Source organism: Hyaena hyaena, unplaced genomic scaffold (genome assembly GCF_003009895.1).
Source record: "Hyaena hyaena isolate Hyena2069 unplaced genomic scaffold, ASM300989v1 scaffold_152, whole genome shotgun sequence".
NCBI lineage: Eukaryota > Metazoa > Chordata > Mammalia > Carnivora > Hyaenidae > Hyaena > Hyaena hyaena.
This window is the reverse complement of record NW_024080784.1, coordinates 81536-101631: the sequence shown is the minus strand read 5'-3', so window position 1 is coordinate 101631 and position 20096 is coordinate 81536. Positions and strand designations below refer to the sequence as shown.

At 40.3% G+C, this 20096-nt stretch overlaps 1 protein-coding gene across 2 annotated transcripts in view; it reads right to left on the bottom strand.

The window, feature by feature from the left end:
* The window catches only part of RELN (reelin), a 544526-nt gene extending 531921 nt beyond the window's left edge, over nucleotides 1-12605 (bottom strand). For both annotated transcript variants that reach the window (XM_039239122.1, XM_039239123.1), the window contains exon 1: nucleotides 12380-12605. In XM_039239122.1, coding sequence (XP_039095053.1) covers nucleotides 12380-12605 — 226 coding nt within the window. The remainder of the gene's footprint in view (nucleotides 1-12379) is intronic.
* Between the last annotated feature and the right edge of the window lie 7491 nt (nucleotides 12606-20096).

The window sequence follows — 20096 nt, the reverse complement described above, 5'->3', positions numbered from 1 at the left end:
AGCCTCAGTTTGTTCTCTGTATTTAAGAGTCTCTTATGGTTTGTCTCCCTCTCTGTTTTCATCTTATTTTTCCTTCCCTTCCCCTATGTTCATCTGTTATGTTTCTTAAATTCTGTATATGATTGAAATCATATTATTTGTCTTTCTCTCACTATTTCACTGAGCATAATAGACTCTAGTTCCATCCACGTGGTTGCAAATGAAAAGATTTCCTTTTTTCTGATCGCCGAGTAATATTCTGTTGTATATACATACCACATCTTCTTCATCCATTCATCATCTGATGAACATTTGGGCTCATAAAAATGAAGGTTTAAAGGACATTATTATATTGGCATAATATTCTAATAATCATCCTGAAATTCTGATTGTAAATGTTTCCTTTACTGACAAACATTTCTAAGGAAAAACATTCTTTTTATTCATTGGAAATATTTATTTGTCTTTAACCAAGTAGTGGATTTTTTTTATGGCTGTTTTATCAGGACAACAACCAAGCATGTACCTCATTCAAGATTTCCTATTCTTCTTCTATTCTGCGGGGCTTCCATGGTTTTCATTATTTTGTGGAAATGCTTCAGAACAACTGATATAGCAGGGTCAGGACAAACTTGTTTAGACAAGTCATTCAGCCATTCAGGTCACATCAGTGAGTATTATTTTAATAATTGTGAAGATCTTGATCTCCAGAGCATTTACATTTTACTTCAGTGAATATAGACAGGTATCCATTGGGTACTCATTAGGGATACCAATTTTGAATTTTCATTGATTGTAGTTTTCTATATGTTTAAAATATTTCACAATTTATTTGGAATTGAACTGCTTGCCTCACAATTTCTGTTAAGAGGCTGACACAAACCATTTGTTCGAAAGAAATATTCTCAAAGGTTTAAAGCCGCACCAGGGCAGATCACCAGGGGAAGCAGTCTTCTGGCTTCCTACCCCACACTTGAGGCTCACAGATTTGCCCACTCGACCTACAACTTGACACAGCTCACCAGGGAAGGCTAACGGGAGAAAGGATCTGGTTTGTCTCACCTGAGGAAAGGAAATGGGTATATGTGGACCTTCTCTACACTTTCAGGTAATATCTTTATAAAGATACTGTCCTTTTGTGAAAGTCCAATGAGGCAAATGCTTCTCTCTTAGTGAAAGCACAAGCCTCCTCCCTTCAGGCCCTCTGAGAACCTCCATGGGTTCCCTCCGATTTAGTTTCCACCAGGGGTCATTGGATCTCAGTTTAGATCTGAAGGCAAACTTTGGGATAAACTATGATGACAGTAACAAATGAGGACATATTTGTATTACTAATATAAGTACGAGGCAAAGGCAGCTTCTAGGCATTAGACACTGATGGTCTTACAATCCCTCATGTGTCACACTCGCCTGGTTGCCACAAAGCCTAAGGCTGACCTTTGCCCTCTGTGAAAGGAGGTGAATTATTTGAGAGCAAGGGCAGAGATGATCCTTGGCAGTTGCTCTTTTTTTCTTGTTCAAACGAACACAACAGAAAGTGGTTTTTAAAGACCGGATCCATGAATGAAAAATAATTCTACAAAGCCAAGTGCAAAACAAACATTATGCCATTGGTGTTACTATCACCATGTACGCAGACATTGGACTAGTGAGCAGGTTAGACACCCAGGTTAGAGCTCTGGGTTGTCACAAGGGCTCAAGGAGTGCCACATCACTCAACTTCCCAGGCCATCCCTGCACACTGATAACACATAAAGGAATTTCCTGAAGAAAGAAATATATTACAAATACATGAACTTCAATAAAAAGTTTTTGAAATGTCTCTCTGCTCAAGTTTAGAATTCTCCTCTTGTATTCCAGTTCTACTTCAGTTCTATTAGTGAGTCAGGGAACAAAGTTGGTGTTTACTTAAAAAACTTATTAAAAATTACATTCATCAAAATGTTAAAAGTACATTTGAACAAAATTTGCAAATCACATTTATATATTTTTGTCATCATACTTTGAAGGCATGTTAATTCTTTCAGGTCAACAGTATACTAAGTGATATCTTTACTTTCTGCTTTATCTGGAAGATAATGTCTTAGACAATGAATGTTTAGGACTGAAATTCTGACCTTGTTTGGCATAGATATCATCTTTCTGCTTTAGGTTTTCAATCTTTTTTTTTTTTAATTTATTTATTTATTTGAGAGAGAGAGAGAGAGAACGCAAGCAGGGGAGGGGCATAGAAACAGAGGGAGAGAAAATCCGAAGCAGGCTCCACACTGTCAGCACATAGCCTGACTCGAGGCTCGATCTCACAAACCATGAGGTCATTACCTGAGCCAAAATCAAGAGCAGACCTGAGCTTAACTGACTGAGCCACCCAGGTGCCCATCAATCTTTATTTTAAATAACAAAATTAGTTTTTACTGTTCATTGTTTTTTCTTTCTTAAAATGTCTCTTACTATTTTGTATTATAATCCCTTTCCTAAAATAAGTATCTTATCTATAAATAAATGCACACCAGTTAGAAGCATGAATTCTGGAACAAGACAGACAAAACACTTTGCCTAGTAGCTTTGAAATCTTGAGAAAAACACTTATCTCTCTGTGACTCAGTTTCTATGTCCATAAAAGGAGAATAACAGTACCTAACTCATAAAGTTGATGTGAAAATTACATGATATTACATGCCTAGCATACACTAAGTGCTCCTTTAGCGTTTGCTATTAATATTGTTGCTATTAACTTATTTCTAAGCCCTTGAGAGCTGCCTTTTATATTTTTTGATAGTATCAGTGCTTGGAATGGAAATGTGAACCTACTTTTTTTAAAAGAGACTGAAACCCACTAAGTTCTGTATATTCCTCCATCACAAACAAGGGACATAGAACTTTTTTTTTTTTTTTTTTTTTTTGCAGTATGAGAATGCAGGAAGTGTTTATATGAGAAAAGGAAATAAGAAAAGAACTGGAACTATGATCATAGGATATTTCAACATTCATAACAAAGGTGGCCTAAACAAAAAGATTACATGTTCCTGAAGGTAAGGATGAGATGCCTGTTTCCTCTGTCAATACGTAGCAAGCCAGAGAAATGACAATGTTGGATTCAGTCCTAGAGGCTGAGCCAGACATAACAAACAAGGTTAATGTTGGGGCAGAGCTCACATTCACAACCATGTCACACATTTAAGTATTTGAAACATCAACAGGATTTATATATGGTGATGCTGCATTTTAGGGAGAAAGGATCATCAGGAAACAAAGTTTGGTGAAGAAAACTAGCATAAACTGTCATTTATAAGAAACTGTAGAAATTGGAGGTCAGGGACAGGTTACTTTCTCAACGCATTACTAAAAAGTCAACATGAAATGCACTATTTTTGCTACTTGCTGAAGTAGCACACCTTAAGGGGTATTTTTAAAAAGTATTATCAGAAGTGTCTTAGAAAACGTCCTACTTCCATCACAGTGGCCACAAACAATTCTACGGGAGGACAAGAGCAATTCAGAGCTTGATACAAGAATTGTGACTGACCTTACAGATAATGTAAACTGGGTCATCTGGACCTTCACAAGAAATAATTAGGACTACATTCACCTGCATATAACAGGAACCTGGTTAAGTTTTCTTAAGATACAAAAAATTCATAAGAGGTATTCCAGGGCTGGGAGAGCTGCTCAAAGGTACAAATAAAGACTAAGTCTACTTCTAAACTCCTAGTCCATTCTTACCATGTGACCATCATCCTCAAGGTCACAAGATGGCTGTACCACACCCTGGCTAGAAGAAATGGGTAAGAGCAGAGAAAAAAGAAAGTATTTGCTGCGTTTTTTAAAAAAATCATCTTCATCAATTTTATCAATAATGTTTTAAAGATACCACCCAGTAGACTTCCATGTCATCTCACTAAATTTTACGGCAAGGGAGCCTTGGAGGCATTTTTAACTAGACATATAGTTGTTCTCAACAAAACCAGTTAGTAAGAAAGGGAGTTTCAGTAATGACTATGTAGACAACAAGCGAGGTGTGTGTGACATAATGAGGCATTATGGAGTCTAGATACAGGAGAGTCTTCCTCCAATACTGTCTAGGGAAGAAGATGTCACCCTACCCAGCCAATATGAATTGATTAGAGAAGCTTTCCTAGAGGCTGGAATCTGCCATTGTGATCATCAAACTCTAAGCTCCCAAACAACCTGCTAATAGCCATCTGCCAGCCATAAAAACTTTGCTCCCATGGACAGACAGAATGCACTGGACAGCCAAAGCCTTTATCCTGACAAGTATTTTTTTTTATTATAAATGAAATGACCTTCCACTTACCACCTAACCACTTGTGGATCTAAGTTTCCTCAATCAGTCCCTGAGGACCTGGTGAACTCTGGATTCACTATCAAAACCAGTTACTCTCAGTTCTAGTTTGGCTGAAATAGTTTTGTATTTCAAAATTATTTTACATGGGGTTGTAGACATAAATATCACAGAATTTGACAAAATACATTAAACTGATGTCAATATTTACTTACCTTGGCATCTTTCCCAGACTACACTTAAATATACAAAATTTGGTTGTTATGAATTAGGAACTGGATAAATTAATAAAAGTTTTGGGTGGACTAGAACCACACCAAGTAACTCTCAATTCTAGGCAAGTCATATATTTATTTTGGCTGGGAAGCACTTTCTGATCATACATATTTGGTGATGAGTTGATTTTTTTTTTCACTTTTGTGATTCTCCTCAATAACTCAATTTGCAATTTCTCTTGAAATGTACCACATATTAACAAGGCATAAAATGAACATGCCTGAGTAAATGGCTCCTATCTATATATACAATGTTTCAAATACTCTTATCTAATGTTGGGTGACTGTAGCAGATGATAATAGCTACTATCTGATAAGCACCTACTATGTGCCAGGTACTTTATATGCATAACCTTATTTGATTATAGCAACCCTGAAAATATTATTATTTCATACCTCAGAATGAGGAAACTGAGGCTTGGGGAGGACAGAGAATTGCTGAGGGCTCATGACAAGTAAGTGGCAGAAAAAGGATACACACCGGCTCTCTCTGCTGCCAAAGCTGAACTCTCTAACACATACATGAGTGTGCTCCCTGGACTGCTCTTTTTAGTGTTAATAACACTGAACTCTCAGACAAGGAATCTTTGAAGTTTTGAGCTGGAAGAGACCATGCCACAGAACAATAAAACAGATCTTGTTCAAGAAAGATTATGGTACTCAACCCCAGAACTCCCTTCTTAATTCCCAATCTAGTGTTTGCTTTAAACCAAGGTCACCATTCCCTTTTTGACCTGTCTTTGGAGCTCCAGAAACCAGTAAGATGGCATCATTATTTCATACCCAGGTAACTGCAGTTAGGAGCCTTGGCAGAGAGACCAGCAGGTAAATGAGATGATTGGAAGTGACGGAGTTCCTCATCAGTTTACTGGAAGAGAGTCTATGCACTCAAGCATTCAGACATCTCCAAATCAAGTTGTCTTTTAGATTCAAGCTAATTCAGTATGCCATTTTCTAATTTCTGTAACTACTCCTCCTGTGTATGTTTCTGTGCACAAACTTTGGAATCTGCAGTTTGACCAAGTAAGTGACAGTGGGGAAAGCAGCCAATTCAGAATTAAACAGCAGGCCTTGGGGGTGCCTGGGTGGCTCCATCGGTTAGGCATCCGACTCTTAATCTCAGCCTGGGTCTTGATCTCAAGGTTTTGAGTTCAAGCTCTCGCTGTGTTGGGCTCCAAGCTGGCTGTGAATACTACTTTAAAATAATTTTAAAACAGTGAAATAAAAACAATAAAAATAAATAGCTACAGGTTTGAAAGCTCTTCTGAGAGTTTACAGTGTAGGAGGAAGCATCTACTTTTCTTTTAGGAATAATTAACTCATAACTTTTTAAAAGGACAAGTGGATGTCACAGAAAAATAGCATTAAGTTTTTCAGAGAATAATATAAAAAGCTTACTCATCCATTTCTATGATTGCAAATATCCAATGAGAAAAATAATGCATATAAATGTACTGATGTTTTTCATCAGTCAAAGGAGAGAAAAAATAGAGATGGTGACAGAAAATCTTAAGGGGCGTAGGAAAAAGAGAAAGAAGAGGAGAAGTGTAACACAGGAAAAGGGAAGGAAGAGGGGAAGAGAAGCAAGTCCCTGTGATGTGGTAGAAGGAAAAAAGAGAGGAAAGACAATAAGAAAATGTAGGAGGAGGAAGAAAAGGGAACAATGGGGAGAACAGGTGAGATACAGATGGGAGAGAGTGGGCAAAGCAGGAAAGGCAGTGAAAGTGGCTTCTGAGATGTATACTCATCACTGATTGGTCAACTACGATCTCGCCTCCATGTCACTTAGTATTGTGGGCACCAGCATACATCGGTGGCAAACACTCATGAGTTATATAGTTGGAAAGAATCCTTTAATCAATAACATTTAATTTATTCTGTTTTCCAAATAACGTTTTATTTTTCTCAGGAAAGATAATTTAGTATCAAAAGATAACCTCGGTTTTCAGTGTTTACTTTGAAATGTCAGAGTTCCTAAAACTCTCTTTGTGGCATTCAAAAGCTATCTCATTACCTTCACTTTGTTTTTTGAGTGATGAGAGCTGCCTTTAGCCACAAAGCAACGTCCATACCTTTGTACTGAGCCTTCCGCACACCCCACATCTCACTGCTATATTGCTTCCTACATGGGGTTGAATAAAGAAGGAAAAAAATATGTATAGTTTTAGCAAAACATACATTTTAGCAATAATTGGTTAACCCATAGGCACAGCATTCCACCCTTTAGAAGCTCTGGCTTCAATGAGATGGGGCATAGCAGGTACCATGGCGAAAACTACTTTCTGAACTACACAATTAAAACCAAACAGAGATCACCTCATGGGGTACCTGACAGCCAAGAATATGTATTTTTAAATTCACCATTCCTGTGTTTAGACCGTCATTATGAAATCCTCACACTTGAAAATTCAATGCCAATTTCTGAAAATGTGTTTTTAATACTCTTTTGCTTAAGCTTCAAAAGAATGATATTATACAGTTTGGTTGTTTAATAAATGATTCTAAAATGTGTGGGGTGGATTAATCATCCAAATGTTTCTTGAAACAAAAATATTTATATAAATTAATTTCTCTTTTTATATGTGTTATGTCTTTACTCAAACAAAGCCTAAATAATTTCTCTTTGTTCACAGTGAACCTGCCATTCTAACAGAATGCATTCCTCCTTCCTTCTCTTCCTGACAGAGTGTAGGGCCATCCAGTTTTGCTATTTCTATATTACATAAAGAACTTAAAATTTCTCTAAGAACTTTATATTTTGTGTGAAAATATATACAATTTTTTTAAGTGCCAATGTTCAAAAAGTACTGGTTACTCAATTTATGCTTTTCAAATGTAAAAGCTATTTGAAATACTAAGGGTTCAATGCATCAGCAACTATTTGTGAACATTAAAGGCACAGTGTCATTTGAAATAATTAGAAAAACAATTATGGCTTAATATGCAACACATTCTAAATAAATTGATAATGTAAGGTTCCCAGGCTGTTCTATAAAGCTGATCAATTCCAGGGAGGGAAAAAAATAAGATGGCTCTTAAATAAATTATTTTGAATGAAACTAATTTATGAAAAAATTTGAAAGTCAATAGTATGGACTTTAAAATCTTGTTAAAATCACATATTATCTACTTTTTAAAGGTGAAAAGAAAAATTATGGGAATAAGACAGTTCTATCAAAAATATATGATTATAATGATACAACTTTATTTTATTCTTTAGTATTTTTAATGAAAATACAAGTTATAGTTTAAAGATTCACAAAACATGGAGGGACATACTCTAATTAAATAATTTCTGGTAACGAAGAAAGAATATCTGCCTAAATGAGATGTTTTCAATCATGAGCCTACAATTTGATTTAAGTCTTGATTTTTTAACCTTACATGCGGAAATACACTAAAGTAAAATTTATATGATTTATGAAACAATCTTAACCACTTCAGTAAAATATGTTTGAAATGAATTGCACAGAGCGAGATGAAATATATAAGTAGAGCAAAATGCTTTAAAATGGTCAATTTTCACAGTCACATACAAATAGGACACAGCTGCAGTTCACTTATAAATTGCGTTTAACAAATGACCCCAACAGTTTAAATATGCTGATTCTGGAATCTGAGACAAGTAAAGGACAAATAATGACAAACCTGATCGACAACACAGTTACCTTACCACTATCATATTACTTTAATTCAAATGATAAAATTATTCCCTTGAAAGAATTTAATCTGGAGTGTATTACCAAAAACTATGTCTGACATATATATCATTCCTATATTTGAAAGGCCATTATATTGCACTGCCATTGAACAGTGATTTTTAAACAGCAACCAGTTGATTGCAGAACACATATATTTATAATAGTAATATTGTCGACTGTTATGACAAAGTGGTCTACTTTCTCCAATTATATCTTTTCTTAGGTAAATGCTCAGTTTTAGCACAAATTGATTTTCCCAATCACCCCACAATATGATTAAATAAATAACAGAATGGAAATGTTGCATGGAAGAACCACCATCAGTGATCCTGGATTTACAAAATACAATAAAATCCTCCATTGCTAATTCAGTTCTGCTTAAGACAAGTTTTCCCCCCAATCAGTATTTTAGCACATTTCTTCACTGTAAGGGAACATTTGCCCCACCTTATGCCTTCTTAAATAACAGAGATTCTAGTCTATTTCAGGATTCAGATAAAATGTCTTACTCAAGCTCAGGCACTTTCCACAGACTCATTTACTTATGCTTGGCTTTGAAAGTTGCTTTTTCTGATGCCTGACCTCTCCTCTCTGAGGGTAAATAAGTAAAGCCAATCTTGTGAGTAGGCGGGTTCTTATTACATGACTTCAAGGATTTCTAAAAGTCTTTCTAGCCCAAAATATAGTATCTGTCTGCTCTGTGATTCTAAAATTCTTCAAAACAAAACAAAGAAAGAAAACATCTTTCCACCATTATAATTAAGACTGTGGGACCATTCAATGTTGATGAGTCATCCTTACTACAAATCAGCTGGGGGAGGAAGTTGTAAACAAAAAAGGATAGGTAGATACCTGAGGTCGAGGAGGAGGAAGACGGATTATGGTGGGAAAGGAAAGGTACAGACATCAACTCAACCTTTGCATGTTTCACAATACTGCCCAGGTCCACAGGAGAGGGAGCAGTGAATCGCCAGGCATGGCTGGGAAAGAGAAATGGCTACTGACTAGACCATCTAGGTTTCCATTTCCTATCTTCCCATTATTCACAACTTTCTACCAAAAATCTTCCAGGTTTGATTCTGGAAACCACGTTGTGGAAACTGACCATACTTTGGGACTTGTGCAAAAACAATAAATTCTAGGGGGAAAGAAGTTTCTGATCCTGAGACCTTTCTAATTCAACATGATGGATGCGGGACCCCTTTTTGCTGAGCTTCTGGAACGTGGTATACTCATGCAAGGGCACCATAGTTCATTGTGACTAACAAGGCCATCTCAAGAGAGTCGTAGACAACAGAATTCAAAACATACAAGAAGATGAAAAGAGAGGTACCAAGTGACACCCTTTAATAAGGAGATGAAAACTAGTAGAAATAACAAGGCACTATTTACAGAGTTGCCAAAACTGCAAATACATGGACAAACTACTTAACGTTGGAAATAGATGACAACTGGTAGACAAGCCAGCTTCAAATTCTTTAGTATTATATTTTTGTTTTTCAAAAGATTTTCAAAAAATCTTTAAAGAACGATGACACATACAGAGACCCACAATTCTGAACCGCTTTTATGCTAGACTGACGTTTGCCTTTCCATTTCACATTGTGAGCTCTGTCACACAGCTCAAGTCTCGGAGGGCAGCTGACCTCATACTGTGATCTACAGTCATGTCCTGTGTTAGGCGCCCTTCTTTTAGGTAAAAAGTGACAACCATCAGCTGTATGCAAACACCATTCCTCTAAAGGAGAAGTCCAAGGTAAATCATAGATAAGACTGATTTTTCTGCACATAATTGCTGCCTTTAAAGATTGAGAAATAAAGGTTAGAAATAAGATCTCAAGCTAAGGTTTTACAGATTTCTGAGCTTTAAAAATTTTGGCTAAATGACCTTCTATTTTGGTCTCATCAAATGAGCCAACTAAAAATGTATAATAGGTTAAGTTTACCTATTATTATTTCAATTCTTAAAGATGGTATATAATTAACTTTAAGTTTTTAAAAGTCTAAAAGAAAAAGAGACACATGTAAGCCTCATTTCATTTCTAAACAATTCTTCTACCTGTAGAACATTTTACAGGGAAAAACTCTTACTGCAGGCCTGCAGCTACAGCCAGCTTCAGAATCTAAATATTTGATAAAACAGGTAACAGAAATTCAAAATATGACATGAACAATTCTCAAAGTTTGTAATAATTTGATATTCTAGAAGTTACATAGTAAAATTCTTCTCTCTTTCCTGATGGCGGAAAAGAGGTAGAGTGTAAGGCTTCCCCCACAATGTCAAACTTAAAGAATTACTCTTTATTCTTACTCTATATCATTCGTTCCTTTTCAGACTTAGGGATGTGATTATGGTCAGTCTTTGGCTGACTTATAATTGCTAACTTTATAGCAAAAGCAAATGCTATGTCATATTTTAGTACTTTTAAGTTTTCTACAATGATACCTTACAAAGGATGCAGAAAACAGAAGAAAAAAAAAAACAGTAACAAGGCTTTGTTATCACATGGCCTTCCATCACAACCTGGCAATTTTACCTTTTAGCCCAGCTTTGGCTCACTTACCTACCACTCTCACTTAGAACTAATCACAGCCAAGCCCCTTTGCTAAGGGTCAAACCAAGTGACAGGCTCAATCAGTCTCTAGGTTAGGTATGGGTTGCCATCATATTGGCTGGTCTTTCCACTTAAAAGATTCTCACGACCTCAGAAAAAACACCAGAACGTTATTGGGAAGAGAATGAGCTAAAACACCTTACTAAAGAGGGGACTAGTTACAGAAAATTAATTTTCCAAAGTCTAAAATTCCACCGAATTAAGACACCTGGTTTTAGAGACAAGGCTACCACCATGCCACAAGAAAGTTGTAAAAGCACTATTTTAAATCTCCGGAAGGCATTTATTTACACAAAACATTTTAAAGCAGATATGAAGGCGTGTTTTTAAAAAATACGTAACTTAAGGACTCTCCTCATTCTTCTATGTATGTTTATCTGAAACGCCAGCTGCTGGGTGGATTATCTCCTGCTACGTCAATAACTGTTAACCTACAAGACAGCAAAACTATAATATGAGATTACTACGCAATAGTTTCTATTTGATTGAGTGTAAGTATTTTAGCCTTGAAATTCTAATCAAGTAAGTGCCTGCTATGGCTTAGAAGCTCCTTGGAAGTGAAATACTCAGAAGTGCCAGAGGAAATAACAGAAAATGGCCAGTATTTTTTTTTCCCCTACATACACGACTTACTAGTTTAAAACAGTCAACCTACAAGCACCATACAAAATTCTATTTCTGGGAGCTAAATTTTACTTCCTCAGTAATGTTTAATTTTGATGAAGGCCTCCATAATAATGATCCTCTTTTAAAAGACATCTTTAAATTATAAGGGGCTTCCAGCCCTTACCTGGAAATTAAAGCTGTTTAGGTAAAAGACAAAGTCATCGACACACAACCCAGAGACCACTTGAAAAACAAGCAGCATGTTAAAAAGTAAGAGGAATTTTTTAAACCCATCTATTACGCACATTTTAAAGGACATCTTATAAAGAATAAAGAGCTGGAAGCAAGCCGCTCCGTTTCAGGAGGGCGGTTTGACACTGGATGAAATGAGGGACCCCTGGCTGGAGAGCAGCGGGAACTTCGCAGCGGCCAGGCGACTGCGCGGGGCAGCCGGGGACCGCGGCGCGTCAATCTGTCACCAGCCCGTCCGCCAAGCCCAGCGCCAGCCCCAACGCCAGCCTTCAGGGGAAACCGGGAGCAGGACAAAGGTCTGGAATCCAAGCACTGGGGTTAGGGAAACAGGACGCGCGGATCCACTCAGCGCGTCGGCTGCAAGGACAGTGAAGGGGAACGACGCCAGCCCCCAATCCTCAGGCGTTTCCCACAAGAACCGGCTCATTAGGAGCAGATGCGTGAGGGGAGTGTGATGTGTGGCAAATAAATCCCAACTCGCGATTCGAGCCTCACTAACTTTGTTCTCTGTGCCTTCACAGAGCGCTAGGTTGAGGGGAGGGTTCTCTGGGCTCTCGAACGGCCCCTTGGAAGAAGGAAAGGGATAGAAAGCTGCGCTCGCGGGCGCACCGGACCGGGCGGCGAGCGCGGAGCCGCCGTGGTACCTACCATGGTATTCTTGTCCCGGTACGTAGTAGGTGGGGTTGCCCGCAATGTGCAGGGAAATGAGCACCTCGCCCTGCTCCCCATCCCCTTCCAGCTCCCCGTGGTGGGTGCACAGGAAAAAGAACGGCGAGAAGCGGGGGTAATAGCCCACCGCCGCGCGCGCCCTCAGCGTCGCCCCGAGCAACAGCGCCAGGAGGAAAGTCCGCGGGGCCCAGCAACTGCGCTCCATGCCGCCGCCGCCGCCGCCGCCGCCGCCGCCGCCGCCGCCGCGCGCCCGGAGCGCCGCTCGCTCATTCAGTTTGGGAGGCGCCGGGACGGAGGAGCCACGCGCAGGGAAGGCGAGAAAGCGGCGGACGGGAGCAGAGAGGACTCGGGAGCGGAGCCCCGGCGGGAAGTTCCCCAGGAGACCGCGGCTCGCAAAGTTTCTTTGGGCCGGCGGAGAGGGGGACCCGGGCTGCGGGCGCCGAGAGCGCGTCGGCCGCCGCCTCCGTGCGCCGCCGCCGCTGCCGCCGCCGCCTCTGCGCGACGCCCCTCGGCCAGGCCTGGGAAAGCGCCCGCCCCCCTCCACACCTTCTTAAAGCCCCGGGCGCCGAGTCCCCCCCGCCGCAGCCACACGTGTCCCGGCCGCTCCCCCGCCCCCGCGCGCCGCGCGCGCCCGCCCGGCCCCCGCCCTCTCCGGCTCGCTCGCCCGCACCTCGCGCGGTGCGGGGAGGACGCCTCCCGGGGCCCCGGCGCCTCAGCCCAGTTCCCACCCGGAAGGGCCGCGGAGGGGCGGGAGCCGGAGGAGGGTGTTAGTCAGGGGGTGCTGTCGGGGTCTCGAGGCCCGCCAGTCTACAGTAAGGGACAGAGAAACCTCGGAGTGAGACCACCTCCCGCCCAGCTGCCTGGAGGAGCTCAAGGAGAAGACCATCCCCTTTGGCCCTCAGATTTCCCTCTTTTTCCAGACAGGAGGCGCGGGGGAAGGAGAGAGGTGGCGGGGCCGGCGCTAGCGCCGGCTTCTTTGTCTGCGCCGCCTGCGCCCCGCGCCCCTCGGGGCTCGCCCGCCTCGGAGCCCGGGCGGCCTGCACTTGTTCTGGGGATCCGCCCGCGGCCCCGAATCGCTAGGGGCCCCTGCGCTCCCTTCCCATCCAGGCCTCCCGGCCCTCCCGCTGTCCCCCGCCCGGCTCCTCGCCGCAGCGACTGAGCCTCATCTGTAGCCGGATTTTAAATGAGATTAAGCGAAAGTGGAATTGGCAGCCTCGAGTGGCGCCTGGAAATGGTGATTTGTGCTGCTCGGGCGTGGGGAATTGTGTGGCAGGAAGGGCTGGTGGAGCTGAGCCCCGACAGGCGCTCTTCGCTGGACTGTTCTGTTATTCATTGCTGCTGGGTTCTTCAGGCGGAGAAGGTTGTAATTTTTAAAATCAGTGTTTATTTCCTTTAAATGTCGTATACGACCAATGTCCCTGAAATCGGGGAAGGGGAAAACGTTCTGGGGAGATGCTGGCAGTGGTGATTGAAGCGGGTGGTAATGAGCTGCTGCACAGGAGACTGCGGGGTAGCGAAATAAAAAGCACGTTTTTTAACCGAGGATGGCTAGCAGGAGCCCTGCGGCATCCAGAGATGGGGAAGCTGGGTTGCCAGGTTTTAATGCCTCTCCCACCCACCCTTGGCTTACCACCAAGCCCAGATAAACCCGCACGTACAGAAATGAGTAGATTATAAAATTGGAAAGAATGGTGCCTTTGCCTATTAGGGGGAGAGGGATGGCGTGAAAGGCAGGGTCCAAGGGGAGACTTCAATAGTCATTCGGTTGCAAGAGGAAGAGATTGTTTTTCTTCCTCGTATCCAAACCGCGTTCAGGCTGGCAGAAAGGGCCCACTTCTGGCTGCCTTCTGGTGTTCCTTCCTTTGATCCCGGAGGGCTTGACTGCTCTGCATATTTGATGTAATCATCGTTACCACTGCAGCTCTGTGCTGGGTGCAGGCTATATGGGCTTGTAGGTAAATTGCTGCTTTTAGTACTCACGCCACCCCCAGAAGCAAAAATTCTCCCCATTTCACAAGGGAAGAAATAGTCAGAAATGTTAATTTGCCAGGTATCAGTAACAAAGGCTGGATGCAAGACCACCTGGCTGCTGGCTCTGAAGGCTCTCACCCAAAACTGCCCTGCAACCACCTACAGCCTCAGCTAGAAGGAGGATTACCACCACCACCTGTTCACCGCAGGCAGTGTTGTCCTGGACAGAATTACAAGAAGCTCACCCCACAGCCGGCATGACTGTTACCATGTCTTCCTGTCCAGGGTTGTGAATATGACCTACCACAAAATGAATCACTTCTAGAACGAATCCAGAACTATTGCTCATTTTTACCTAACACTTTTAAAATGTTTATTTATCATGTGTGGGAGCACCATCCCAAATACTTCATAGACTAAACTCTTTTCATCCTCATAATAACTTTATGGGTAAAGTACTGTTAATATCCTCATTTTACATATTATGAAAATGTAGCGCAGAGAGGTCAAGTAACTTGTCCAAAGTCACACAGCTGATAGGTGAGAAAGCTATGACCTGAACAGTCTAATTCTAGAGTCCCAGGACTTAACCACTGTAAACCACTTCTAAGGAATGCATGTTGGTGTTCTTAGAGGGATGAGAAAAAGAACTAATGTTTATTAATATCAGATTACTTCGTTTAATTCTTACATGAGCCTGTGAAATAGATATAATTATTCTCACTTTTTAGAAAAGAAAGTTGAGATTCATAGAAGTTAAGTGATTTGTCAAGGGCACTCAGTAAGAAGAGGAGCCTGGGATCAAATCTGACCGTGTTTGTTCCCAAGGTTGCTGCTTTAAATAAATTGTCTTTAGTAAAAGCACTGATAACTGGTCCAGGACATAGCCGGCACTTAATTCCCAGAAGGTCACCAATTCCCAGAGCTCCCCCTCTTTCTATTGAATAAGAAGTACTCTCTTTTGCATCTCTTACCATAGCTTTCTTAACATTCAATTTATGTAACCGAGTTTATTTTCCAATCTTTTCCTTTTTTTGTATGCTTTCTTAACTTTAATATAACATTACCTTGCTATGTGCATTTTGGTGACTTTCATACTCTTAACTACTCAGGCTCAAATCTCTGACTTCAACCCTATGGTTGTTCATTAACAGGCACAGAGACTGTTTAAATAATGAGTGGTGTTGAGTTGCTTAAGAGAAAGGAAGATAGATGCTGGTATACCCCACTTAGCAGTCCTTTTCACAAGCATGAATACCTGTGCCCTTAAAATAATAGAGGCCCAAGTTTACCCATCTCTGATACTTTCATGGCCAAACCCAGTTCAACAAGCTATTACTAATATATTTTAATAATCTTAAAAATAAATCAGTAAAATATGCAAGATCTATAGAGGATCACCATGAACATTAGATATTAGCATCTTTGGGGACACCTGGGTGGCTCAGTCAGTTGAATGTTAGACTCTTGACTTCAGCTCAGGTCATGATCCCAGGGTAGCGGGATGGAACCCTGCATCGGGCTCTGTGCTGAGCATGGAGCCTGCTTGTGATTCTCTCTCTCCCTCTGCCCCTTTTCCCCACTCATGCATTCTCATTCTCTCTCTCTAAAATAAAATAATATATATATCAAATATAAAAAGGAATTAGCATCTTCCTAGTAGAGCAGTTTAAGTCTCACAATATATTGGAGGCAAAGTAGGTTACAATTCAAAACTCCCTGTTTCCCAGCTCTTGTGCTAAGCCTTAGATATTATTTCTACTTAGTGAATCATACTAAACATCTTCAAGAATATTTGTCTGGTCCACAGAATCTATAAGTCTTCAATTTTCTTGAAATGCTTTTCAAGAAAAATTGGCTCACATCAAAAAAATCTGCAAAAACTAAAAGGTAGTGTCAGGGGTGAAAAATGAGTAAATCTGTGGATAAGGGAATTTAAAATGGGGTAAGATTCTTTTTTAATTAAAACTGCTCTGAGTGGCAATTACTCTACAAAAAAAATTACACTTAAGCATTCTTAGCCTATAAATCCTTTCTTGCTAATAAGTAGAAATTATTGCCCAGTATTGAATCTGAATAATCATAACACAATGGGAAATATATGGATTATATATTTATGTATATATAATAGATCCACAACTTTCAAATCATTGGGAGAGGATGAATCCAGATAAAATACAAAACAGAAGTTGAATTACATTTAAAGTTGCAAGAGTTCACTCACTGTCTGCCTTTCACTGATCTTTTGAGTCCAAGTAGCAAACATTTTGATATGTATGAGAAAGTAAATCTCTACTCTTATTTACTCTGTAAAAATCAAGCAGAAAGTATATAAAATTATATCTATATATGGAGAAAGTGGACAAATGGGAGTCAACCAACTTTTTAGGCTCCAAAATAGTAATAAAAGTCCAAATAAAAGGAAACCTTTCCCTACATAGAAGTAAACTTATAAAACCTATTACTTGTAAGACAAGGTACAGCCTGAAGAAGTTGAGACTCTTAAGCAAAAGAAAAAAAAAGGGGGGGGGAAGGGGTGCTTAGGAAATGAAATTTCACTGGGGAAAGACTGACTCTGATATTCATGTCCTGCCAGAACATGCCAGAACAGTTACTTAAAATGCATCCCAAATTTAAATATGAAGATGAGAGAAGCCAGGGGTCAATAAAAGGTCATTATATCATAAAACTTCTGAAAAATATCCCAATTCCTCAACACTAAAAATCTCCCTTTCCAGGAATCTGTGTAATCTGTTTTCCTCTCTCTGGAATGTCCTTCCCATTTCTTGTGTCCTAAGTGCACACCCCCAGCCTTCCTCCCCCACCTCACTCCTCACCTGGATGCTTTCAACTCCTCTGCCCCATCTACATTTACACATGTTTGCTTCTGAGAAGATCATTCCTGACCTTGTCCCCAATCCTAAATTAGGTTCTCTTGAGCGTCATCGTCCATTACGGTAGACCCTAACCTACATGTGTCTGTTTTCAAATTGAAATTGAGGAAAATTTAAAATTAAGTTTTTCAGGCACACTAGGCACATTTCAGGCATTCAATAACTACTTGTGGCTAATAATTACTATATTGGACAGAATAGATGTATAGTCTGCGATGGTTAATTTTATGTGTCAACTTGACTGGACCAGGAGATGCCTGGTCAAACATTATTTCAGAATGTGTGTCACAGTGTTACCAGAAGATTTAGCCATTCAGTTGGAAAACTGAGCAAAGTAGATGTTGATGGGCATCATTTTAATCCATCGAGGGCCCTAATAGAATAAAAAAAAAAATAGAGGAACAAAAAATGAAGGGAAAACTCACTCTCTCTTCCTGCTTCAGCTGACACATCTATCTTCTACTGCCCTTAGACATCTGTGCCCATAATTTTCAAGTTTTGGGATGCAGCTCAGGATTTACACTGTTAGGCCTTCTAACTTAGACTGAATTATACCATGGACTTTCCTGGTTCTCCAGCTTGTAAATGACAGATTGTGGGACTTCTCTGCCTTTATAATGACATGAGCTAATTCCTATAATAAATCTCCTCTTATATATAACTAGATATATAGCTATAGATAAATAGATATAGATATATACTATTGGTTCTCTTTCTCTGGAGAACACTGACTAATCCATAGACTCCATCATCATAGAGAATTCTCTTGTACAGCACTGCCCTAGATTGAAAGGATGAATGAATGCCCAATCACTAACACATTCATTCAATCACTCAGTCATATATATCAAGCATCTCCTATGTGCCAAAATGTTAGATGCATTAGATAACAGCAGTGAATAAAGCTAATACAGTGCTTGCCCTCATGGAGTTTACAGTCTAGTGTTGGGGATTGAATAGTCAACAAAAAAACAACATAATTCTTGACACTAGTAAATGTTATGAGGAAATAAAACAAGATGATGTGGTAGAGAGTAACTAGGGCAGGTGGCTTCCTTTAGATTGAAGAGACAGGGAAAACTTTTTTGAAGACCGAAATTGGAACTGGAACTTCATGAATACAGTAGAGCCCGCCATGTGAACAATCCCACCAGAGCACACAACTAATATGAAGGCCCTAAAGCAGGACCACGCTTGGGATGGGCAGCATGAGAAAGAAAGAACAGAATGGGACAAGGCCAAAGAAGCAGTAAGGACCAGATCACATCAATATGATGGGGAGATTTGGGTCTAGGAGTCACATGATCCAAAGGAATGACTTAATTAATTTTTAAATGCCAAAATTTTTGAGAAAAAAATTCTTATAAGTTTTCCCTAGAGTTTAAGTAAATATCCAGCATGATATTTAAATGTAATTGTCTCTAGTATACTTTCTATTATAGTATAGCAAAACACATTAATTAATTCATTTACTTGGCAAATATTAATAACTATTAAGTGCAAAGCATGGTGTTGAGGTTCTGGGGAAACTGGTGAACAAGACAGATACAATTCCTGCTCCCTAAAGCTTACATTTCAGTGAGAGAGACAGATATCAACAACAATTACTATAATCAATGACAGAGTTATAAAAGTGATGCATTCCTTAAAGGAAAATAAAGGATCAGAAGGAAAAAAGAACAGTGGAGCCTTAACTGAAGAAAAGGCTGAAGTTATGATCTATGAGTAGTTAGTATGGTAAAAATAATGCTGATGAGAGGGGTGCCTGGGTGGCTCAGTTAAGTGTTTGACTTCAGCTTAAGTTATGATCTCATGGTTTGTGAGTTCAAGACCCACATTGGACTCTCTGCTCTCAGCACAGAGCCAGCTTTGGATCCTCTGTCTCTTTTTGTTTCTGCCCTCCACCTGCTCACACACACACTCTCACTCGCTCTCTCTCTCTCTCTCTCTCAAAAATAAACATTTTTTAAATACTAAGAAAAGGAGAAAAAAATATTTTGGGCCAAAGCACCTATGTGTAAGAAGGAGCCTATGTGGGGGAAAAACTGGTAGATAGAACTACCCTATGACCCAGAAATTTATCCAAAGGATACAAAAATGCTAATCTGAAGGGGCACATGCACCCCATGTTTATAGCAGTGCTATCTACAATAGCCAAATTATGAGAAAGAGCCCAAATGTCCAATCACTGATGAATGGATAAAGAAGATGTGATACACACACACACACATACACACACAATGTAATATGGCAGACAAAAAGAATTAAATCTTGCCATTTGCAACAATGTGGATGGAACTGGAGGGTATTATGCTAAGAGAAATGTCAGTCAGAGACAGATTCACATGATTTCACTCGTATGTGGAATTTAAGAAACAAAAGAGATAAACATAGGGGAAGGGAAACAAAAATAAGACAAAAACAGCGGAGGCAAACCATCAGAGACTCGTGAATACAGAGAACAAACTGAGGGTTGCTGGAGGGGAGGTGGATGAGGCAGATGGACTAAATGGGTGATGGGTATTAAGGAGGCCACTTGTTAGGATGAGCACTGGGTGTCATACAGAAATGATGAATCACTGAGTTCTACTCCTGAAGGAGTTAACACTGTATGTTAACTAATTTGAATTTAGGCAACAACAACAATGAAAAGTGATAGATTGAAGGCCTGAAAGAATGTCAGTACTGGTAGAGTAAAGAACATCAAGGGAGACTGGCTCTGATGAGCTGTGAGCACAGCAGTGGGCAGAGTGGGCAAGGCCTTGTCAACTACAGCAAGGACTGTGGTCTCCTTCCTGAATGTAGCGGTGAGGCATGGAAGGGATAACAAG